Below are 26,634 nucleotides of genomic sequence, written 5' to 3'. Positions count from 1 at the left end.
TGCTTTTCACATAATTAAAGTTTTCTGAGTTGGGAAATGTTAGAATATTACTTCTTTGGAATACAAATATTTTCTTTTAAATCTCTTTTAAATAACTTTTTATGGATTTTTAAAGCAAATGACCAAAGAAATTATCAGTGCAATACCTTTTGTGTTTGTTCTGAGCATTCAGATAGTACGTTACCACACTGATCTGTGTGAGAGATGGTTTAAGGAGGTAATGGTGAAGGTAAAATAAAGGCATAGATTCAGTAAATCTGCAGGAGGGTATGCAGCTTTGGGTGACTGACTATGGAAGCAGGGGAAGGAGAAGAATGGGCAGGGAACCTGCAGAGAAAGTGATTTCCAAGTGGACCTGATATGGAGACTAGAGGTGGTTCAGTCCTTTAGGTTTTACCAAAAACAGAGACATATGGCTCAAAGCAGGAGCCAGAGTAGAAGCAGAAGCACAGAAGCGTGTCCCCACATGTTCTGACCATGTGAAAATCAAGCAGTATTTGTTCGTTTTCTAAAGTGTGCTTTGTGCACCGGAAGGAGTATAGTGAAGTGGTTGAAGGCATGGATTCTGGTCTGCCCAATTCTGAATTCCATTTGGGCCTTGAGAAATTGCTTAGCTTCTCTTTGCTTCAGTTTCCTTACCTGTAAAATGAGCATGCAGGGTAGTACCTAACTGCTCAAAGCAACTATAATAGTTCTCTTGAATTATTGGAATTTTTTCTTTCCTCTGTGGATGCTGCTAAAACTTTAACTGGTCAGATTTTCTGTTTTATCTGGATGTTAGGCACTGAAAACTCAGATTTCCACTCTATCAATTCTACAGACCTATGAAGTATGTCTCCATACTGTTATGTCTTGCTATCTTATTCCCAGAGCGCCTTCTTTTTCTTATCAAGTAGTTGCCTTTCTTCCCCTCTAATACATTTACCAGTGATGCTAACAAACAGGAAGATAACTCTTTTGGTTCTCAGTTTTCATTTCCACGTTGCACTTACAGCATTTCCATTAAAGAGCTGGGAGATAGCCCCAGACGAAAGAATATATTGAAGAGGGAATATATGCCTTAACATGCCTTAAATTCTTTGATAAGTAGTGATTCAGCTTAGTATTTGGCCCATGAACAAATATTTTCTCCTTTTTCTGGGATAAATGGATTTATGAAATGAAACAAAAATACTGAATCATACCTGAAATTTCTTAGTGTACACCGGAGTTGTTTTCTAAGCACTTTTCATATGTTAATGCCTTAATCTTCACAACAGTTCTATGAAGAGATTGCTATTATTATTCACATTTTACGAATGTAGAGACTGGACACAGTAAAGATTAGTGACTTGCTCAAGATTCACATAGCTGCTGCTGCTTCTGCTGCTGCTGCTAAGTCGCTTCAGTCGTGTCCGACTCTGTGTGACCCCATAGACAGCAGCCCACCAGGCTCCCCCATCCCTGGGATTCTCCAGGCAAGAACACTAGAGTGGGTTGCCATTTCCTTCTCCCATGCGTGAAAGTGAAAAGTGAAAGTGAAGTCGCTCAGTCATGTCCGACTCTTAGCGACCCAATGGACTGCAGCCTACCAGGCTCCTCCATCCATGGGATTTTCCAGGCAAAAGTACTGGAGTGGGGTGCCATTGCCTTCTCCATTCACATAGCTAAAAAGTGTCAAATCCCAGATTTCAAACCTAACAGCGTGCCCTCACCATCCACTCTCTTAACCCCTATACATACTTTCTCTCTGGAAGATAATGTATCAGAGGGAATCTCACTCCAAAAAATGAAGTTAAAAATTATACAGAATTATCAGTAATACTAACAAGCATTGAATTTATTAATATATAGAATTCCCTCATCTATTTAAGACTGTGTGACCCCTGGAGGACAAAATGGCAACCCATTACAGTATTCTTGCCTGGAAAATCACATAGACAGAAGGACCTGGCAGGCTACAGTCTGTGAGGGTCACAGTCAGACACGACTGAAGGACTGAGATGCACATAAGGCTATATGATGTTAAGATTGTACGATGATAAGATACACCTATCATCAATTATAGCATTACAATTTAGAGTAATATTTTTCTATGAAGTTACAGCTTTATTAGGTTTCTTCCTAGGCACAAAAGTGGGTTTTCTCCCTTAGAACAATGTGTTAATCTAGTTAAACATTCAAACAGAAACAAATCAACTTGAAAGGACAAGATAATGTCTTACAATTAAGAAGATATTACATTTGAGAAACTTTTTTCTTAATGTACTAGAAAATGATTCCTGATGGAGAGGTCAGAACATGTGCCTTGGGGGTGATATTCGGTGTGGCTTATGAGTACTTTGTATGACTTTGCAAACTGTTTATTTTTAATTATACTGGGCCATTACAATAAGACTTTACTAATAAGTAAAATAATTCATCTGGCTATCATTATTCTTCATATTACTTTATCTAGCTGATAAAAATGTATCATAATTACTCATGTAATCTGTCTCTGATATTTTTATTCTAAAGGCAAACTGGATTGTGTAACCATCTAAGTCATTTTAGGGCAATTTCTAGTTAATGTGGGAGAATTATTGCCCCATTGACTATATGACAGTACCAAAATGAATCTTGGGTAAGAATACATGTAGTACAAATATTCTAAAGCACAGCTCTCAAATTTTTTTTCACTTTTGACCCAATTCAGAAAAGTTGAAAATCTTTAAGTCCCATCCATCCATGGTTATAGTTCCCCCTTTCTAGTATAAATATATCTCAGTAAAAACAAAAAATAGATAATCTCAAATAAGCAAATTACAGCAAACTCATTCACAGTCCAGCCAGAGCTGATTTCTGTTGTGTACCATGACTGTTCTGGGTACTCGGGACACAAGTATAAACAAGACAGACACTGCTTTGATGGAGCTTGCATTCTAACAGGAGATGGACAGTGAGCAAATAATCAAGTAAATAGATGAGATAAATTTATACACTCATAAAATGGAGTGATAAGATGCAGGATGATTGGACATTGGGGGTGAACTTCTTTAGATTGAATGATCAAGGAAGATTTCTTTAAGGAGGTGATATTTGTACAGATCCATGAGAAAGAAGAGGAACAAACCAAGGGAGAGTCTGTGGGATAGGACATGAATGGAATGAGGAAAGAATAGAGTGTGAGGATATTGACATCATCAGTGTAATTGCAGGCAGAGAGTAGGCACATAGAAGCCCTGAGATGGAGTGCTTAGGGAGGAGAAAGTCCAAAGTGGCTGAAACAAAGTATGTGAAAAGAAGAGTGGTACAAGGGATGTTCTAAGATCATGAAGGATTTAATGTATCATTGCAATGAGCTCATCCTTTTGTTCCTAGTGGACTGAGAAACCTTGCGAGAGTTTTAAGCCAGGTTGGCCTAATCACTAAAACATTTTAAAAGACTCTTTTGTTTTCGAAAGGCCTATAACTGCTATGTGGAGGATGAATTAATTACAGGAGGATAAAAAGGGGAGCAAGAAGAGCAGCAAGACATGACCCTGACTTGACTAAGGTGGTAGCACTAGTGGAGGATAGAAGCTGAGCAGTATTTTGGAGTCAGAACTCCCAGGCTAATGGGTTGGAAGTGGGAAGTGAAGGAGAAAGGGAGGAATCAAAGATGACATCTAGTGTTTTGTTAGTTTCTTTGAGCATCTGGAGTGGTGTCATTTGAAATGCAAAGTATACTGAATATTTGTAAGGTGAAAAACGAGTTCTTCTAATTTTGACTTAATAAACCTGAGATGTCCTTTTGGGATGGTAAGTAGCAGTTGGATCTATAAATGTGGATCTCATGGGAAATATCAGTTCAGTTCAGTCACTCAGTCATGTCTGACTCTTTGCTAACCCCATGGACTGTAGCACGCCAGGCTTCCCTGTCCGTCACCAACTCCCAGAGCTTGCTCAAACTCATTTCCATCAAGTTGGTGATGCCATCCAACCATCTTATCCTCTGTCATCCCCTTCTCCTCCTGCCTTCAATCTTTCCCAGCATCAGGGTCTTTTCCAGTGAGTCAGTTCTTCGCATCAGGTGGCCCACAGTATTGGAGTTTCAGTTTCAGCATCATTCCTTCCAATGAATATTCAGGACTGATTTCCTTTAGGATTAACTGGTTTGATCTCCTAGCAGTCCAAGGGACTCTCAGGAGTCTTCTCTAACACCACAGTTCAAAAGCACCAATTCTTCAGTGCTCAGCTTTCTTTATGGTCCAACTTTCACATCCATACATGACTACTGAAAAACCATGGCTTTGACTAGATGGACCTTTGTTGGCAAAGTAATGTCTCTGCTTTTTAATTTGCTGTCTAGGTTGGTCATAACTTTTCTTTCAAGGAGTAAGTGTCTTTTAATTCCACGGCTGCAGTCACTGCAGTGATTTTGGAGCCCAAGAAAATAAAGTCTGTCACTGTTTTGATTGTTTCCCCATCTATTTGCCATGAAGTGATGGGACTGGATGCCATGATCTTAGTTTTCTGAATGTGGAGTTTTAAGTCAAGTTTTTCACTCTCCTCTTTCACTTTCATCAAGAGGCTCTTTAGTTCTTCGTTGTTTTCTGCCACAAGGATGGTGGCATCTGCATACCTGAGGTTACCGATATTTCTCTCAGCAGTGTTGATTCCAGCTTGTGCTTCATCCAGCTCAGCATTTCGCATGATGTAGTCTGAGTATAAAGTTAAATAAGCAGAGTGACGCTCCTTGACATACTCCTTTCCCAATTTGGAAACCAGTCCATTGTTCTGTGTCCAGTTCTAACTGTTGCTTCTTGACCTGCATACAGATGTTTGTTGTAGGTATTATTTAAAGCCTCAAAGTAAAAAGAGGCAATGTAGAGAGGAGAAGAGAAAGCCACCAAAACAATTTGAGATCAAGAACGAAAAGGGCAACAATGGAGAATGAGAAGTAACAGCCAGTGAGGCAAGAGAAAGATCAAGAAGGTAGTGGAAGATAGAAGAAGTTATCCAATTAAGGGGAAAGGATGGACTGTGACAAATCCTGATGAGAAGTCTGGTACCCTGAACATGGGGAAATGATCTGTTGATTTGGCAACATGGAGTCCCCAGCCACATAACCAAGAGTAGTTTCAGGGTGGTGCTTGAGTGTAGAAGTCTGAATGGAGGAAGGGACAGAAGATAGGCTATGATGAAGTGGAGACAATCACTGGACAACCCTTTTGAGAAATTTTCCTATAAGTGGGACAAAAATAGGATTGGAAAGAACAGAAGATACAAGTGTGACATCAATAAAAGAAATTAAGATGGGAGATACTTTGTATGTTTCTATGTTTGTATGACAATAGGAATGATCCAGGAAACTTATTGGAAGAAATTGATGATACAAGAGAAAGAGAGGGGAATTCTTAAAGAGCCATTGAAGATGGAATCTAGACCACATGAGAAGGTTCACCATTCTTTAGAACAGAGCACTTCATCCATTATAACAAGAGGAAGGCAGAGTACACTGGTAGAGTGATTGAAAAGATGAGGGTATTACTCTGTGGTATCTATTTTTCTTAACTATATATATAGTACTTCCCTATATAGTGGCTCAGATGGTAAAGCGTCTGCCTGCAATGTGGGAGACCTGGGTTTGATCCCTGGGTTGGGAAGATCCCCTGGAGAGGGAAATGGAATCTAATAAGAATGAACACATATATATGATTTTATGTTAAAATTGCAAAAGAATTGTTAAAACAGTGTTTTTATACATAATTTGATAATATAGAGCAATTTATTAAAATGGCACAAATTCTAGCCACAAATTCAATAGCACAAATTCAGGACATCATCAATGAAAGGTGATTTTGTTGCAAGATAGTTTCAAGGCATTATGTAGGTATTTGCTTTAGCACAGATGTAGAGATGGCTTGTTATACTGTAATACATATATGTCTTAAGTATAGGACAAATTTAAGCCAATATTAGTTCAGAAATGTTGCTGAAAAAATTATCTATCATTATGTACTATGGGATTGACTAAATTACCCATAGTAATGCAAATGACAGTTATAATAAGTAAATGTAGATTTACTTTATCATTTATCAATTAATCTGTCAATTTTAAATCAAGAATTGCCAACCAAGACCAACTGGAAACTACACTCATGAGGTACCTTTAACATAAATATCCTGTCCTCCCCAGTCCTGGTGTGTGTACCTCTACATGGAAACCAGAATTCCTTGACTGTTGGATTAGGGTTCCCAGTGAGTTCTAGAAGTTAATCAATTTTATTTATGAAAACCATACTTTAGGAACCCTTCATCACTTTGTAAGCTGCTTATATCCTTGATATAAGTAAAACTGATAATATATGAAATTTCCTCATTTGCCAGTAAGAACCAAAGAAAGAGTTTGCATTTTCAGACCCATTTAAGTCCATTGATGGTTCTCAGAGCATACTTTTATAACCATAGTTCTAAGTTATCTTCCTATCTTCAGCAATTCTTCAAATCTTTGCAAAATTGCTACTTGAGAGGAAGGATAACAATTATATCAGAAGTGATCCAAAGGAGAGAAAATGAACCTGTACATGAGAGGATATTTTGCATTCTCCATTTGAGTTGTTTTTCCTTTCTGGTTTTAAATATCAGCTTTGGCAGTTAAAGATCTTTGATTTAAGAGGGGAAAGAAAGAAGTACCTGTTGCAGGTGGCACCTGCTTACTATTGTCTCCTCACTGCATTAGAGGTGTTTTGAGGTATGTGATAGCTCTGTACCACTGCACCTGGGAGCAGGGAGTTGGGGATGGCTTTAGGCACCTGGGCACATGGATGTTAATTAACTCTTTCCTCTCCTCATTGCGGACAGAGTCAAGCAACCATTTTCAATCTGGGCAAGGACAAATCTTACTCTACTGACCCAAGTCTGTGTGACAGTGGGGCTGCAGTTCAGAAGGGCTTATCTGAAGAAGAAATTCACCCAGTCTATGTGGAACAGCTATATTCATAGTGGGAGTGGAGAATCATTTATTCATTGGCTTGGCACCATTTGGGATGGTAGTTTGATAGGAGTGGCCCCAAAGGGAAGCATGTACACAAAGCCAGCTTATTCTCTTGGGTGGTGCTTCTTCCAGGAGGGGAAGTTCCCATGGCATGGGCAGTGCCTCGCTTCTGGCTGTCCATTCGTACCTAATACCCGAGTCCTGGTCTTCTAGCTATCCACTCCTCTGTTGGAATCCCTGTGGCTTTTGAGCTGTCTTTTCATGTAGGAACCCTTTAAAGATAACCCTGGGCTAGTTCTGTTTTCCAGGGAACACCTTTAGTCTGTAGGATCCGTGCACCTTTATCTCACCAGGGCTGGAAGTACTGCTTTATCCTGAAGGAACTGAGAAATTGTTGATGGATTATAAGAAGGGAGTAACAAAATTCAGTTCACTTGTGGGAAGAGCACTGGCAGTAGTGTGGCTGGGTGAGGACATGTGAGGCTGGAGACCAGCTAATCAGTATTGCAAAGTTCTGGCAAGAGCTACTGAGAATCCATCAACAATAATGAGGAGGAGATTGGTTCAGAAGATATTAACATTTTAAATACAAAATAATATAATGACTAAGTAAGTAAAAGTGAGTCACCTGCCAAGTACCTTTTATTTTAATGAGTGCATCATAAATTTATCATACTATTCTTGCAGCAAGAATGCTGGAGTAGTTTGCATACTGAAAGACAGGGAAGCCTGGTGTGCTATAGTCCATGGGGTTGCAGAGTCGGACATGACTTGGCAGCTGAACAATGACAATAAGCTTATTCTCACAACAGTAAACACTTTTTCTCCCAACAGTGAGATGATAACATAAGAAAATAGGAGAGGGGTCATATTGGTTATCAGGGTCATAGTTGAACACATTTTTTATTTTAATGTTTATCAGCTTTCCTATTCTTTTTCAATTTGTAAACAATATCCACTGTGAGGAACATTTTTGGTTTTCATTTGTTCTCGCCTTTCCATTTTGGGGATTCACCTCAGGCACTTGCTTTTTTTAGTACTTAACCATGTATAAAACAGAAAGGAGCACATAAATACCATTTACATTCTTTAGGCTAGTGTGAACTGCCTTTTGAAAAACAAATTGTCTGCCAGACCTCATACGTGTTTGTGTTGAAGTTTGTATCACATAATCCTGGCCATTTCCATTTCCAGCCCCACAGTTTGATATTTATTTTAAGCAGCTGCTTAAGAAAGGTAGAACTTAAATGATCAAACAGCATAAAGTAGGTTTCTGTTTGAGCTCAAGGTTACTGTGTAGCTTTCTTTTCAGTAGCCTTTTTTCATCGACATTCTAGCTGTGAGAATAAATCTAGGAAAACTGCTGTTTGGCCTTTTTAGCTCACTGCCAGCCTTGGCGATGGCAAACTAACTGGTGTTGTACTAAACACCACTGAAATAAAATAAATGAGTCTGATTAAAGCTTGGAACTCTTGAGTACTACAAATATAAAAACCATCAACAGATGCCGTTCGCTAAAACCACGGTTCCTCTAACAGATGGGGGAAAGTTAAACATAAAATATGCTATTTCTTTTTCGTTTGGTTCATTTGTTTTTAATATAGTATAAAAACCCTGCTACTGAGTTCCAGTAAACTTCTGGCTTATGTTTCATGGCTGTTTTGGGGAGTGTGTTTTATTATAAGAATTCATTAAACATGTTAAAACAAATTCTTATCAGAGTTTAAAACTGTCTTTGGTTTTCATATATCCAATACTGAAAATAATCGTGAAAAACAATGACCAGATATCCACAATGGAAAATAATGTTTCTCTTTCAAATCTTTGATGTTGGGCTGTAGTAGAATAATATCAATCACATCTCTAATAGTTCTCATTCATTTAGTACTTGAATTTACAGTATTTTAATTTCTCATATAGAGTCGGATGCAACTGAGCAACTAAGCAGCAGCAGCATGCTACATCATAAGTTAAATAACAGACACACAGAAGAATGCTATTTTTACTCTTCATGCAGTTGAATGACTGACATGCCACTTAATACAAGCATCATTAATATTAACTTGCAAGAATTATAATGGCATTATTAATCATTCTATAATATTCAGATATTTCTTGGCCTAGAACAGAGTGTTTATATTTAATTTAGAAGTTCATGTATCTCTAAAGAGACCTGCACTTTACTTTTTTTATTAACTCAAAATTATTTATCTAATATTTATCAGAATAGATCACAAGAAGTTTTAGCATAGTTAGAAGAATTGGGAAATGATCAAATAACTAAGTGGTTAGAAAATTATCTAGAGTATTTATCAGGAAGGATAATATGTAATCACACTGTTCTTTTTTAACTTTGAAATTTATTGTTATTGCTGCTTACAGGTTCAGGTTCATGTCGCTATAGTTATTCAGACCCTTGTATCATCGTGTCATATGCCAAGAATAATACTGCGGACTGGATTCAGCTTGAGAAAATTAGGTTTGTTATCATTTAAAGTATCGTCATAAATTTTAATGTAGGTGGTTTTCCGCTTCCCTGTTTACCTTCATTCTATCACTGGCTTTATTCTTCATGGTTAAAAGTACTCTGGTTGTTAATTATGTTGAATTACCTGAATGCACATATTTACCTGCATATTACCTGCTCTATTTGAAGGACATGCTGTTAAAAGTGTCATTTTCCATTCACTACTTCCCACTGTCACTGGTGGCTATAACAAACTATTTTTGGTAGAAGTACATTTGAGATAGTAACCTTTTTGACGGGATTCTCCACAAAATAACATCACCATATGTCTCTCTAGGTAGCCTGGCTGTGACCTGGTTTATAGGCCTAGAAATGTATCAGATTACTACTTAAATTCTTTCCAGTCTTTGATGACAATTAGTTAACAGCCTTTTGGATCTAATCCCTGGTTCTGTAATTTTCCTTCTAACTTCCCAAGGGCCAGTTCTAAAATTCTGTTATAATTGTGATGTGAGTTGTAATCATTTATTACATTTTCTTTAATAAAAAAAAATCCCTTCATAAGAAAATGAGGTTGGATGCTTAAAGAGGGAGAAGCTCATTCAGGTTGAAAATATTTGATTAAATTTAGCAAAACTCAGACTATGTTAACCATTTTTGTGCACTTTAAATCATAAAATAAACTTCAGAATGGGTGCTAATTTCAGGTATGGTGAGGTATTTAAAGGAAAAAAAAATACCTTGAAATTTTATTAAGTGGTTTTTCCGCTCAGTTCAGTTCTTAAATTAGTATGACTCAACTAGAACATTTTCCATAAGTTCTGTGACAGTTTTCTTATTTTTCATGCTATTTTCCTTACCGTATTTCCACATTGAAAAAAATATTATTTATTTGGGCAAGAAGAATAAATACTAGGTTCTTAATCTTTAACATTAAAAATTTCTAGTATTTGAAATAAAAATAAAAATCTCATAAGTTCAAGTTCTATTTCAACCAAAACTTGAGAAAATTAATTCTAACTCATGGATTTTCATAGATTGTCTCCCTCTGTTACAGAATAAAATATTATTTATAGATATCTGGTACAAGCCAAGCTCTGACATGCTGTGCCAATCGCCAATTTTATAACAGAGCATTTGCTATTCCTTCTAATTTTTGGTAGTTATAATGAAAATGCATTCATATTAAGTACTGATTTATATAAATGGCTTTAAGCAAAGCAGCATAAGTATTGGAAGTTTTACTCATATGCCTCCAATTTTCTCTAATATATCTCATAGTTTAGATAAATTGTAGTATATATTTCTTGCTGAATAACAGCTGTATGCTTCTGATATGATAAATAGTGAGTGTATACATTTAATTATAAGATATAGAGATCACATTCAGCTGATTCTATTTTTCACTACATAAGACTTTCAATTTTAGGCCAAGCACCAAACTATCATTCTCATCAATGCAAATTTACCATTAGTGATCAGAGTGAACATATTTTCAATCACTTCCTAAAACTAAAATATACTATCTTCATTGATTTAAATTATTTTTGAAGTTAAAAACATAGTCATCATTAAATATTTTAAAGGAAAGGGGAATTGATTACCCCCAAAGGTAAGGCACACCATTCATAATCTACACTGACAATCCTACAGATTTATATGTGCTTCATTGGTGAGTGAAAAATATGGCTTTTCTCTAGTCCTTTCAAAACTGATTTATAGTAAGCCCCAGGTACTACTAGTTTGCATTTTAGTACCACTTTTAATCTTGGCTAAGGCCATCATTTTTACTACAGCAGGTTTCTACTTTGGTAAAATAAAATGTTTAACATAAATATTAAATAGCAAAGGACCTAGATTTCAGCAGATATGATATAAAAATCCTATTAAATTATATCATGTTTTTAAAGACTGGTATGCATGGAAATCTAAAGAATTCTAAATGAAAGCATTTAATTCTCATGGCAAATCTCACATTTTCAAAACAAAAAAATATTTGTTTTCTAGAAATAAAGTAACTTATGTAAATGTTGATTTTGAAGCATACAATATACCGTGATATCTAATAGATATAAAATTTCAAAGTAAGAATTAAAATTAAGATAATTTTACAGTTTCTCTCCTTTTTTCTTCTTAGTATCATATAAAGTATATAGTTTCAGATTGAGTATCTACCATTTACAAAATACTGTGCTGGATACTCTGATTTTTTACAAGAGCCAAGGCAGTTGTGTACCATTTTCTCTTCAATTATCCTTTTACTGACTTACCTGAGTATACTTACTGCCTGCCTTGTTGTAAAAGTAGAGCTCTTTAAGACATTTGATATTTAAACTCCCATCACTCAATATGGACATCTTAATAACCACATATATTAAAAGGTTTAAGGGGTATAAGATTATGAGTATTTCACCCATAATGTGTAATGTTTTTAAGATAAGAAAACCACAATCTTAATTAAGAAACAAAATGGATCTATAAGAAAGATAAAGTGGACACTGTTGAACTTTATTGTGGCACCAATTCTCATCTCTCCAGAGCCCCTTCCAATGTCAGTACCATCATCCACATCCTTTACCTTCCTGAAGACGCCAAAGGGGAGAATGTCCAGTTTCAGTGGAAGCAGGAAAATCTACAAGTAGGTGAAGTGTATGAAGCCTGCTGGGCCTTAGATAACATCCTCGTCATCAACTCAGCTCACAGACAAGTTGTTTTAGAAGACAATCTGGATCCAGTAGACACGGGCAACTGGCTTTTCTTCCCAGGAGCTACAGTGAAGGTTTGATCTCTCTTTCGCTCCTTCTCTTCTCCCTAAAACCTAAAGCTCAATAAACCAAATTGTACTAAACCACTATTTTACTAAAGTATTTTATTAAGTGTAAGTTGCTCAGTTGGGCTTCCTGTGTGGCTCAGCTGGTAAAGAATCCACATGCAGTGTGGAAGATGTGGGTTCAATCTCTGGGTTGGGAAGATCCCCTGGAGAAGGGAAAGGCTACCCACTCCAGTATTCTGGTCTGGAGAATTCCATGGACTGTATAGTCCATGAGGTCATGAAGTATTTTACTAAAACCATGATTAAAAGAATAGGTAATATCACTTTACCCTCCCCTGTAAGAATGGGGAATCATTCATTTGTTCATCCTTTGAACAAGTATTTTTGAGAACCCTTGGTGCCATGTACTGGGCTGAACCTGGAGAATATAACCACAAAAGGCAGATATGTCTTTTCCTTTTATTGTCTGTCAGTTTAGTGGGAGGTTACATATAGCAACGTGCATGTGCAAAACAGCATAATTGTTGATTTGCTGGGAAAGTTTAAGGTGCTGTAGAAATGCAATATGCAGTGCTAGATCCAGACGTGAGGGATTAGGAAGGCTATCCAAGAGAATAGGAATACACTGAAAGGTCATTTCAAGTTGGCCAGATGGGAAGACTAGTGTTTCTAGAATCATAAATTACATACATAAAGGCTAGAAGATGATAGCAGAAAGCAGAGGCCTTCGACAGTGTTTGAAATGGTTGTCTAAAATAGATACTCAGTTGAGACTTGTGATAAAGTCTGAAGATATAACCAGTGATGAACCCTTAAAGTTTTAAAAGCTCACTTTTTGAATGAGAATTAAAATCACTGGCTTGCCTGCCCAGAGAGTATGTGGAGTAAGATACTATGTCAAGGCAATATTTTAAGATACCGTTTGATCTTCAACTGGACTCTCTCAAGTTTCAAGTATGAAAAAAATAAAGTACAGATGCAGATTGGAGAGTTTTTAAAAATGTGACTTACTGTTACCAAAAAAAAAAAAAAAAAAGGACCTCTGTGCTGAATGGGGGTGAGGTCACAGAAGTCACAAGCAGAATATAGAGATCTAAGACACTCATCTCCTTTTAATAATTTATGGGTTGCAAATTGTTTACTTCCCTGGTGGGTCAGTGGTTAAGATTCTGCCTTCCAGTGCAGGGCGGGGGCGGGGTGGGGGGGGATTTCAATCTCTGATTGGGAAGTTAAGACCCCACATGCTATGTGGTATGACCAAAAAATAAAAAATAAATAAATTATTTAGGAAACCTTCACTTTTTTAGAAAACCCTCCTGACACAGTTAAGTTGATACTTAGCAAATCAAACTCTAGATACTGACTAGCATTAGGAACGGACATCATCTTTGGTCAACATGAGAAAACACCGAGTAAACCTTATGGAGATTTGTTCTGATAAAGACTCTAAAACTTTGGTTCGTTTGGATCCTTTAAAGAGTCATGGACGCCTTTCATATGGGCGTGGAAAAGAACCTTTGTAAGGATAGCCTGTATCATATCCCACTACTACTTGATTAAGAGAAGGATTTCTGTTGTCACTGTTCACCACTGGCAAGATATGTAAACCCAGGAAACACACGGAGACCTCAGGGCCTGGGATTCACATTCTTGTCCCGTGATGATCATTTGGTAATTATTTGATCTCAGTTCCCTTTACTATATATTATATGTACTTTTTGTGCCTTTTTTATAAGCCATCATTATACTAATTTAATTAACTTTTTGGTTTCTTAATGCATTGTACTTTGGTACCACCCATGTTAAAAATATATGAAGTATGGGTTTCCTTTGTAGTAATGGTTACTTAAATTACAACTTTGTGTGGAGTATACTTGTGCTTTGTGGTCTCTCATCTTCCTCCTAAGCTTACTAATCACACATTTGAGACTTGCCTAGTTACCTACTTGCCTAGTTGCCTATTAAGAAAAAATCATTGTAGAAATGGTTTGTACCAGGGTTTTTGGCTATCACATAGAAGCTTTTCTCTAATGTTTCTTTTTAAAATTTTAAATAAGTACAATGATAAAATCTAAGATTGTCATTTTAACTCATTTATATGACCAACCTCTTGCATTTTGACTCACACCTCTAGCATGAAAAAATTGCTTTTGCCAAGTGATTTGGAGTTCTAGAAATAAAAATTGTTTATTTAAACTGTATGCAATTTCTCCATCAAATATTTTTCCTTTAATGGGTGGCCTCTGAGATGAAAACAGAGTACAACCAATTAGAAAACATATCTCAGTGTTCCTATTGGTCATAAGACATGTTTTGAACGTTGCTTTGTTTTGGACTTTTTAGTTTTGAGAGTATTGTTTGTTTGTTCAGACTATATGTTGTCTTTTCTAAATAGTACTCATTAAAAGTCTCCAAGATGCTTACATCTTAACTAAATCAGAGACTGAGTATAACATCAATTGAATGCTTCATTGTGCTTCATTACAGAGTAGAATTTATTCAAGGAAAAATGTCCAAGCACAGATAGGATACTCTTTGGTTAAGTAGTAACAGCTACTTTTTATTTTCCATGTATTATTCTAGGGACTTGTTATTCTAGGTATGTATGTGAGATTATGTATATAATCTCATAGAGTTGATCTTTATTAACCTATAAAAAGATGAAAGTGGACGTGGAGGTGTTGAGTAACTTGTCCAGAATGCTCCTCTTAGCAGTGGCAGAGCCAAGATTCAAATACAGGAATCTGACTTCAGAACTCTTGCTCTCAGCTGCCTGATAACTGTGCTCTTACAAGTAATAAATATAAACTTAAATGCTACCTATTGGTCTTATGTTTCTTCCAAACATTTGTTTGTTAATTTATCTGCCTGTTTTCTTCCCCATCACTCTCTGACAGTAGACTGAAAGATTCTGGTATTTCTCATATTTTTTATCTTGATCTAGCTTTATTCCATTTGTACTATATATTATCTTCTCTGGATGACTGGTTTTGGTGTGGTTTTTTTTTTTTTTTTTTTTTGGCTGCACTGGCTCTTCTTTGCTGCACATGGGCTTTCTCTAGTTGTGGCGAGAAGGGGCTACTCTTTGTTGAACCATGGGGCTTCTCATTGCAGTGGCTTCTCTTGTTGCAGAGCATAGGCTCCAGGTGAGCGGGCTTCAGTAGTGGCAGCGCATGGGCCCAGTAGTTGTGGCATGTGGGCTCTAGGGCACTCGGGCTTTAGTAGTTGTGGTACATTGTCCCTGATGCTCTGCGGCATATAGAATCCATATAGGTCCAATTCCTGGACCAGGGATTGAACCTGTGTCTCCTGCATTGCCAAGTAAATTCTTCTCCACTGCACCACCAGGGAGGTCCAAGATGAATGATTTTCATACATTAAAATCTAGTAAGTTCAGTCCAAGCACAGGTTGCTTCCTTGTCTTCCACTCTACAACAGCTGGTTTTATTTTCACAATCATATTTACTGGTCCATCACTGCTGACCTAAAGTAAAGTTAAGGAGATAGGAGTGTTAAAATATTTTCCTCATGGAGGTAGGAAGCATTTTCAGTAACCTATAGAGAAGGTGAAATAGAGTGAGAATGGGGAATGCTAAATAAATTGAAACCAACAGTCTCATGGTAGCAGACTCCCTGTGCTGAGGACGTTGGAGTCAAGAATCATACAAAAGGATGCCACTGACAAAAGATGACACCATCATTCTTAATAGAAATTATATCATGCATCCTCCATACTCAAGACCTTTGATGGCTTCCTGTGTAGGCCTTGAGGGGACAAGCCAAACTCCCTAGCATGTAATTCAAGGCTGTTTCCAGTCCATGTCCAGCCTAAGTTTTCATCCTTATCTCCTGTCCTCCAGCATCACAAATAAAATGAAATTTCACACTCCCACCCATTTAGACATGCTTTTCCACCTTTCTTTTTCTATGCCTAGTTGTTCCCCAGCATCCTTAAGGGCCCAGTTCAAATGTCATTGTCTGGATGAAGTTTTGTGTAAGCTAATGTCTGCCTCCTTCCTGTGCTGCTATAACCATGAGGTTGAATAAGCAGGACTTGAGGTTGAAGACTGTCTACAAAATACAGTTCATTCTTCTTCACTAGTGACCATTCACATTCACTCAGGTAGCTTTTTAAAATCTGTATCCTTTTTGCACAAAAACTAAGTCAGGTCCCAAGACTGCTGATAGACCAAAAAAGCAATCAATCACTGTAGTAGCTAGTCTCAGTTCAATAACAAATACCACATGGTTCACCATAATAATGCAAACTCCGAACTTCACCCGTAGCATCTCCTTTCCTCCAGCTGAGGTCTGCTGAGTAGAAAAGAGATAGTGCTCAACTCCTTCCCCCTCCTCCACTAAGTCATTAATTTTAACCTTTGAATCATCCAGGGCTGGGTCAGGAGGAAGGAGAAGAAGCAAGAGGCAGTTATTGTTGTGAGTGGGAATTATTGATCTCATGATCTGGCAAGTGATCGAAGCTGGATTTCTCTTGTATCCATAACAAAGCTCTTTGGATATGTCACCACTTTTCACCAAAACTGGGGATTTCACACCTGTAGCTCCCCAATGTATATCTTTCAGGTTATGTCTACTTCTCCTACTTCCCAATGGGACTCTGACTTATGACTTCAACCTCTTTTTGCTGAGGGCTCTTTGCCCCTCCAGGAAGCCCCTGGGGGCAGGATCTTAGACCAGATTGCCTCTTGTGTGCATGGGTCCAATCCTAGTCTATGGTGAACATTCACTTTGAATCCATCATTGGGAGAAAAGAAGTTAGTTGCTTCAAAATGCAGCCCTCTTGTTACCCAGCCGCCTGCCAGGCTGCCCCAGTTGTTAGTCTAAGCCCTTACAGAATCCCTTTCAAGGAATGGCCTTGAAATCCTGAGCCCTAGGCTTGAGGCAAGTGGATGATACCTTCCTCCCCTGCAAGGTCATGGATGTGACTCACAGTTCACCAACAACCCTCTGGAAAGGAATCATCCCTCTGCTTTCCAGCTGCCAACCTATTGCAGCTTCAGGCTCACTCATTCTCAATTTAGGGAAGTGGCTAAGTCATTTTACCACCTCTTTTGTTAGGTCCTTATATTTGGTCCATCATTTCACTTTGTTAGGTCCTTATATTTGGTCCATCATTTCACTTTGGAATGAGGAGTAGCACCTGTTTTATTGGCACCTTATTTCAGCATTCTGTTACAGCATACATATACATCTATGAGAGCGTTTACAATGTTTCTTTGTAGTTATGTTTGTCTCCCTAGTTAGCATGTTAGCTTCTTAAGCTTAGGAACTGTTTCTGCTATTTTTGAATCTCCAGTGTTTGGCACATGATACATTGTGCTAGTTGAACAAATGAAAAGCTGAAAAAATACCAAGATCTAATTTGTGAAGAAAGAAAATAAATTTTATATTCAAAGATGACATGAGGGCAAAAATATTGTGAATGGGACTGGATATAGCAAAACTGTTAAGAAAATGAGCTTAACAGGGTTCAAATCTTGGTTTCACCATTTACTAGCCATATGGTCTTGGGCAAGTTATTTAACCTCTTGATTTCTCAGTATCCTTACCTTTAACAGGGATGATAGTAGAATCCATCTCCTGTTGTGATAATTAAATAAGAAGATACATGTAAACCCTAGAACAGTGCCTGGCATATAGAAAGGTTTTAATAAGTACGTGTCTTCTTCATTGAAAATTTTGAGTACAAATAAGCTCCACAGGGAAGTGAATAGAGAGAAAAATAAGTAGAAGGCAAAGGATTGAGCTGACAACCCCAATTAGGAGGGCAGAAGGAAGAATAGGATAGAAAAATACAGAATTCACAAACTATGTCATCATGTATGTCATTAAGATGATATCAGAATTAAATGAAGTAAATGGATTAGTTTGGACACAAGTATTTCCCATAGGTGTAACTTTTGGCAGTCAAACTAGGACCAGTTTCCATTGGAATTAAGTTGAAATGACATTCACATAATTAAAAAATTAATAGTAGTTTTCATTATTAACAGCAAATGATTTTTAAGTGCTGTTCATAAAATGAAGTAATAGTAGTGAGGATGTTGATGTTGAAGATAGAGTTTAAGAGTGGCAGGTCAAATAGGAAAGATAAAAATGAGTCACTAGCATTCATAGTACATATTTTTCCTTATCTTCTTTAGATTTGTTTCCCATTTCTTTGGTAATAATACTTAATCCATTTTATCTGAGCCTGTCCTTGTTTATCTCAAGTAGGGCAGAATAATAGAAGACCAAATAGAGTAATTAACTTAAGGAGTTATGTGATCTGGAGAACTGCAATTATAGGTCACCAGTTTAAATCTGTCCTGGGTTGGTAGAAAGCCATTACCATCTGTTGGCTCTTTAGTAATTAATATGAAGTAGGTGTCTAACAGTATCAGCTTTTAATGTAGAACCCAAACTTATGTTTGTTGTGCTTTTTTATTTGGATTGGTAAGCTAAAGAGGACTGTAAGAGGTTACAGAATTAATATGTTCTTCCTAGGCAGCCATCTGTGTTTTTCCTCCATTCTCTTTGCAAGTTCATGGCCTTGTCTGACTTAGCATCCAGTGTTTTTCCAGAGAGCTTGCCCGTGTGGAAGAAAAGGGGCAACACATTCTTAGAGTGTTTCTAATTACCATCATGATTTTATTATTTCCCATGAATCCCTAAGTAGCCCTCTGTTCACAACCAAAGAGGTGGGGCTCTAAATGCCTGTAAATCTAGTCCTGGAAGTCAGAAAGCTCCCCAGAGCACCACCCTCATTAGCAGTCTCCACAGTAAGCCAGCCGTGGACTCAGAAAGGCAAGGAGTCTAAACTCACTTGATATTGAATCACCTGTCTTAATTACTGGTTGATATAATATTTTTGAGAAGGCAACCCACTCCAGTATTCTTTCCTGGAAAATCCCATGGATGGAGGATCCTGGCAGGCTACAGTCCATGGAGTCACAAAGAGTCGGACACGACCGAGTGACTTCACTTTCACTTTCAATAATATTTCCTTCTTTTCTAGACAATTGCATCCTTTCTTTTTTTTATACTTTTATAAATGATTTCTAGACTAATCAAGAATTTCTTGTCAGTTGTTTCTATTCTGAAGATACAGGATATATTGTGTCAGTCTGCAGTTGCTGGAATTGGCTACTGCTGCCACAGCTGCCATTCCCTGGCAGCACCTCTCACTATAAGGTGGCTGTACGTGTTTTGCCACATTTAATGGTGGAAGACACATTCTTCCTGCCTGAAATGGGAGAATGATTAAGGGCAACTTCTGGTGCTCTGACTCTTTGAGAATGGTATTGGTTTTGTCATCAAAGTTTAAGGAAAATGGTTGATTTTTTTCAGCCCCTTCCATTTCAAACATTTGGAATCAAGAATCAGTGTTTCGCCTTGGGTAGGATTTTGATACGTATCTCCACTGAGTAGCATGGATACTGGATAATAAATAATAATAACAACCATAATTATGATAAGTAGTAAAAGAAGCCGTAGTAATGGTGGCATTTCATGAATCATCTGTACTTGCCAGCACTGTGAGGAAGGCCTTTTGATCTAAATTTTGTATCTACAGTAGGTAAACACTGCATGTCTATAAAGAGCTTGAGAACTTAGTGCCCAGGTTTTCTTAGTCATTCTTGAAACATCCAGAAGAATCAAAGTTATCTCTTCCCAACTCCTCAAACACACATACTGCAATCTGAAAATGTCCTTAATCTCAAGTTCAAAGAAAAGTGCTAAATGTAAAATTTTAAAGTGTCAGCCTGGAGCTGTTGCAGCTACCTGCTTTCTATAACTCACTGTTAAAGAAAAGACCTGCAAAGGTCAGGAAAGTACTCAGAAGAACCCAGGAACAAATGATTTGGAAAGAGGTATGAGGAGATATTTTGGGTTTTGTTTTTTCTATCCTTTAATAGTACCATGAAGCAAAATTTCCAAATGGATCAGTATGCCATGGAGGTAAATATTGGTCAAGCAGCTGCTTCATTTTGTTTATTTACCCCCATCTTTGGTGGCAGCCAAAATTTGTATTTTGAAAGCATGAGGCATCCACAACTCCTTGATATCTGTGTGGGAGACAGAGTGTATGCTTTGCTCAGTCACTGTTAATAAATGTTTATATCTGCTCAGCTAGCCTGGTTACCCTCAGCTTGCAAAGGCATAAATCACTGGCTTCTGTCAACTCTGGAAATGACCCACAGATTAAATGCAGATCACTAGGAGATAGGTGCTTCCGTGTATTTTTTATTTTTAAGAAATCTTCCCACTCTGATTGCTGTGCCTGCACCTGCTAATCTTTTTCTATTTATTATCCTAGTTCATTGTATGGATAGCAAAGAATGCCAGATTATTCCTTCTGCACATTTATGTCAACTTGTGTTGAGAAGTAAATCAACATTAAATGTCAGATTCTGTTGTGAAGGTTTGTCCTTTAGAATAGGCTGTGATCAAATGTATTTAAAATAATTTTTCTTAAAAAGTAATTTATTAAATTTTGCAGATGTATGTCAAGGATTGGGAGTAACTAAGTATACAGAATTTAGAAGGGCCATATCTTAATCTTTTATTTCTACCTCCAGTTAGACTGCTTCCTCTCTCTTCCATTTACTGTTGATAAATATCCAATAATAATGTCAATTTTCCTAGTTTAACAAACACCAAAGGCCCCTAATGAGGAGCCATTAGGTGAATTAGGTAAATCAACAACCCATTAAGGAGAAGCATTAAGTCAGAAAAGAGAGTCTATTAATTTTCTTATAGCTCTTGTACATTATGCATTTGCCAAATTCATTATCCCAGTGGACACTAGGCAGATCTCCAGTCCTGAATAAGAATTGGAGCTTTCATTCTGGGGTTCTGCTGTCACTTGTCTAATACTATTATCACAAATTGTTGAATCATTAATGGAGAATAAAGGTTGTAACATCCAAATTATGGAAAAAATGTTAACTAATTTGTCTGAAAATGTAAAGTCTTAACACAAGTTGAGGCTAGTGAAAAAAGTCAAAGACAAATGGTTAAAGGGATGATTACTTTCAAAGCAGAATTTATTTCTAAATGAGTGCTTTGAGAATCTAGTCCCCTGGCAGAGCAATATCTCCCTGCTATAATGCCTAACTTGTCTTCCATAAGTTGGGCACCCCAGAAAAAGGTTTCAAAAATCCATTTAATGATTTTCTTTTTTTAGACTGTAAGGGCAAACAGGAGGAAATCAGATATGCTTTCCAGAAATATGCTTTGCAAATCGCTGTACTGGAAACTATCTGGTCTGTGACTTGAGGGATTTGAGTACTGCCTTTCTAATGAGGATAAACCTGAGCTCAGTAAGACTTGTGGCTAGACCATGTTCTCATGTCTTTTTCTATTAAGAATCGGAATGTTAACTGCGATTTTCTGGCTAGATTCCAGCCTGGTTAATTGCATGCTGTCTCTCTAAATTCGCTTTGCTTGGGATGTTCTTCATTTTGGATTGCATTGCTCTTATTGTCATGTTTCCCCCAAGAGGTGGGTACATGATATTGTAAAATGAGCCAGAATATAATTTGTTAAACTAATAAGCGTTCTTTGGGGATGAAGGGTTAAATGTAAGTAGTGTGTTTTTCACAATTTCCCCCCAATGAGGCCTATTTGTACAGTAATTAATGTGGAATAGCATTAGTGAAACATGGAATTGAGCCAAATCACCATGACAAGAGTGGCAATAACACAGAAACAAATAAGTTCAATAAATTCTACTAAAAATAACCATTCAAACAAATCCCCAGAGCCTCCCTTTTCTTGTTTGTTTATGATCTGAAGCTGACACATTTAATCACTAATTATTGCAAGGTAATACAATATTCAATGTGAAATTTATTTTATTCTATATGAACATACAAAACCTAGTAACATTTCCCATCATCTTTGTACTTAGCACAGCACAGAGCTCAATTATTTGCATAGTGGTACTCATTAAGGTAAGGTTTGTTAAATGAATGAAGATAGGGGATGAAAGAAGGAAGGGAATTAGCATTTACTGATTTCCTAAGATTTAGCAATCTTTAGAATAAGCATGTTACTTGCACTATCTCATTTAATCCTCACAATTGCCCCCATTTCACAGATGAAAATAAAGAGGCTCCTAGAGCTAAGTGACTTCTCCAAGATCAAACAGTTTTGATTTTCAAAGCCAGCTACATTGTATAATAAAGTCCCAGCCCTTTTGTTCCTCAGTATCTTGCAGCCTCCCACGTTGTGTCTGGTGTTCTTAATTTGAGGAGGCAAGACTGAAAACCTCAGACACTGTGAAAGTCATATTGATCTCTACAGACAAGGTTAACAACTGCTCTGTGGAATTTTTCATTGTTATTCTTTCATTACTCCAATTCAAATCTGTCACTATGGCTGTTTTAGAATTGTCATAACTATTGCCAAATAATTACACACTTGTCACAAAATATACCATAAATTGAATCTTTATGAATCATAGTGCAAAGTGATTCAAATGCTTAATGAATCCAGAAAATAATGAGAAAAAAAAAGACTCTTTGAACTCCTAAAATATGCTCACTGTGGTTGAATCGATTGTGTTGACTAGAGAAAATGCACTTCAGCCCTCCTGCACCTGGACTGTGTTTATAGCCAAGTTATCAGTTTTTTAACTGGTATTAAATTACCTAGCAATTGAATGTGTACAAAGTGAAAGAAATTCATTTTGCCCTATGAAAGAAATCACTCTCTTCCTATTTTGTTTTTTTCTTTATAAGCATGAAAGTCTATACCTTTAAAGACCATTGAACCAGGATGTAGGAAATATATATTTCTATATGATAATAGCTATAGCATGGTGACAGGCTTAGAAAACACAATGATATCTAATGCTGTAGATCAGTCCATTTCTGGTCACTCAGTCACACATCTCACTTTAATCCAGAAACTTTTATACCAGTATATTTTGTTTCCAACCAGACAGTGGCTAATTTATGTCTCTGCCAACAATGCCATTTTAATTAATTTTATTCATCTTATTTCTCTTTCCTCTTCTCCTCATATCTCATCTGTTTGCATTGCCTAGATTTTAATTAAAAAACCTCTCCTCTCTAAGGAGCAATCTGAAGTGGCAAAAATAATCACTTAAAATATTACAGTCATTAAAAAATTGGCTGTGGTGGAAGCCATGCATTTTCAATTTTCCTACAGATGATGTTTTAGCTTCCTTTTAAAGTGCACTTTGTATCTGAATTGTCTGCCACCAGCCAGCTTGGCTATCAAAAATGGTCTTCCAGCTGGGTGGGCTGAGTGACAACTCCTTAATGGAGGAAATGGATGGCTCTCTGCTCATGTGGAGGGGAAGGCACACCAGGCAGATTTCATTCCATCTGCCACCAGCTCTCTGCAAGCTGGCATTGCCCAAATGCCCAGTATACTCACTCCAACTAAAAGGATATCGTCAAAAATAATTTGTAAGGCCACAGATACCTGAAAGAATCATCAGGGCCATTAGACCCCAGGGAGATAATATTAAGAGGTTCCTCAGTGTTCTTTGATGAAAACCTAATTAAACTATGGTGGAGGGGATTGCAAGTGCTTTTTTTACAAGTACAGAGGTGAAGTCATTAACATTTTCAGCAGAGTATAGAGAGCAACCTTTGGAAAATGCTATCCTGAATTGTGGCCAAAGACTTGTTATATTGAGGAATTTGCACTGATGTTTCCTGTTGATGTTTTTCTGAATGGCAAATCCATGTCACTTAGTTACAGTGTGTTCTGCTTTTCAAGTAAAGGAAATCCATGTAACAGCAAAGTAGAGAAATATTTTTGATTGATAGATGGAAACAAATAAGGATGATATATTAAGGATTTTTAAAAATTGGAGCTTTCCTAGTACTTAGAAGTATAAAGTATGTGTCATTGGTCAATGCTAAAATAATGAAATGAAGTAAAAATAATATTTAATGTCATGTAATTAGGAGGGCTAAGGATAGAAATATACAGAACCACCTGCATAATTTATATCTTTATTTTACTCAAAATGAATTCTTAATTATTTGATATTCACCATAAGTTATTCAAAAATTGAGACTCAGAAAGTCACATGTTATTTGTAAATCGTTTGTTCAAGAAAACCTGCTATATTTTTACCATACTCAATATAAAATTGTCCTAAATTCCAAAGTATTCTTGTTTTTATTGTATCAAGAGCTCATATATCTCACAGAGTTAGAAATTTAACTGCTTTATGAAGTTGTTTAGATTTTAATTGTCATTGCATGTAAATGACATGAATTTGAATAGATGCAAAGCAAAAACAATTGGGTATTAAAATCACTGAGTAATTTCCTAAAATTCTTTTCATTCTTTAAATTCACATTTTGTTTGGATTTTTAACATAAACACATGAAAGTTCATCTGTAAGAAAAATGGCAGCAGATTCCTTGCATCATTAAGTTTTCCTAAGGGAAATGTTTGGTAATCTGCCAACATTTGGAGAGCTTTAAAGTTCTAATTCATGATTCAGTATATTCTGAAAGTTAATGAATGATTGTAATATTTTACCATATTGTATTGTGCAGTGTATTCTTTTACATTTTATTACAGGTTTTAAGTTGTTCTGAAGAATTTTAATGACTTACAATGAGAAACACAGTTCAAAATAGATTTAAGTGTTCTGTTTCTCTATAACCTACTGCTATGGGTATATACTGCTAAGGGAATATAATAGCTTATTTTTGGAAAATAGCATATTCAGAAATAAAACAACAATTATTTTGTAGCACTTAGAGATTTCCAAAAAACCACTTCCACATATAATATAATTTGTGCTTCTTACAGTGTCTCTAGGATATAGACATTAGTGGCCCCAGTCTAGAGCCTAAGAAACTGAGGCCTAGATGGGTTAAATGAGTTGTGTAGAACCATGTAGCCATTCAGTAGAGAAAATGCACCAGAACATGCCTTCTTTTTTTAATTTTATTTATTTTTTAATTGAAGGATAACTGCTTTACAGAATTTTGTCCTTTAAACATCAACACAGAACATGCCTTCTGATTCTGATTGCCAAACTCCTTGAGGATAGACAGTAACTGAGTTTTCATTCCATGTTAAGAATGCTTTTAGTTTCTAGTATTGGTTTTTTTTTGAAATAACTTTAGTCTCCTCAGCTCAATTAATTGAATTGGGTTCAAGGGGGAAGTTCAAGCACCTCTACCCATACAAGGTATAAAGGTATATGGACAGCTAATTTTTTCTTCCAGTTTTATTGAAGTATTGATATATAACATTATTGAAGTTTAAGGTGTACAGCACAATTATTTGACTAAATACCTCGTGAAATGATCGTCATAGTGAGTTTAGTGAATACCCATAATCTCATAGAAATACAAAATTAAGAAATATAAAAAATATATTTTTGATAGCTAATTTATAACAGTTGCATTATCACAAATGGTCTACTAAGCCACCAAATGTGTTTGGTAACAGCCAAATAACTAACAAAAAGATCCTTTAAAATATACCTCAGTTTTTTTTTAATACCTTATTTTGAGTTTGTGAAATGAGTTTAACAATATGGTATTCAGTTTCATAATGTTTATTTACATATATTTTCCATCTCAACTAAATTAGGAGAAGGCAATGGTATCCCACTCCAGTACTCTTGCCTGGAAAATCCCATGGATGGAGGAGCCTGGTAGGCTGCAGTCAGTCCATGGAGTCGCTAAGAGTCGGACACGACTGAGTGACTTCACTTTCACTTTTCACTTTCATGCATTGGAGAAGGAAATGGCAACCCACTCCAGTGTTCTTGCCTGGAGAATCCCAGGGACGGGGGAGCCTAGTGGGCTGCCATCTATGGGGTCGCACAGGGTCGGACATAACTGAAGTGACTTAGTAGCAGCAGCAGTAGCAACTAAGTTAAAATATGCATCACATGTGTTAATAAATAAATCTTGGAAGAGTAGCAAAGCATAATTATGTGTAACACAGAGTCTTCAAATATTAACAAACAATTCTGAGGTAAACAGAATCAAAATGGAAATAATTAAATTGACGTTTAGTCAGAAGTGACCAAGATTTTATATTAAGCAAATCACTCTTTTCATTACACAAATATATTCTTCTAAATTGTAACATGAGATTATTCCATTTTCTTGTGTATAGATGTTTCATGGTTGCCTCTTACTTGGACAATGACCTAATATCATTTGCACCAGAGTAAAAGTCATATTAATTTCAAATTAATATAGACCACAAAGAGTCAGACCCAAATAAGTGACTGAGCTGAACTGAAGTTGCTCAGGATTCCAGAATGAGAAGATAATTGTAAAAACCGCTCTTCAGAGCTTGGTGGCTTTATTATTAGGAAGGTAATCTTTGTTATTCTAGTTGGCATTCCATTATCATTATAGAGTACATAGTAGTTGAGGATCTTTGGGTTTGTCATTATTGACAGTTTCATTTCACTGTTAAGTAAACTAA

The 26,634-nt window shown here is 36.6% G+C and overlaps 1 protein-coding gene across 2 annotated transcripts in view; it reads left to right on the top strand.

Moving 5' to 3' along the window:
• Window positions 1-26,634, top strand: part of RELN (reelin) — a 536,845-nt gene that overhangs the window by 290,032 nt on the left and 220,179 nt on the right. For both annotated transcript variants that reach the window (XM_068972809.1, XM_068972810.1), the window contains exons 9-10: window positions 9,320-9,416; window positions 11,943-12,183. In XM_068972809.1, the coding sequence (XP_068828910.1) occupies window positions 9,320-9,416; window positions 11,943-12,183 (338 nt within the window). The remainder of the gene's footprint in view (window positions 1-9,319; window positions 9,417-11,942; window positions 12,184-26,634) is intronic.

The sequence above is a fragment of the Capricornis sumatraensis genome, chromosome 5 (assembly GCF_032405125.1).
Source record: "Capricornis sumatraensis isolate serow.1 chromosome 5, serow.2, whole genome shotgun sequence".
NCBI classification, from domain to species: domain Eukaryota; kingdom Metazoa; phylum Chordata; class Mammalia; order Artiodactyla; family Bovidae; genus Capricornis; species Capricornis sumatraensis.
Note: the sequence above shows the minus strand (reverse complement) of the source record. Positions and strands in the feature narration are given on the sequence as shown.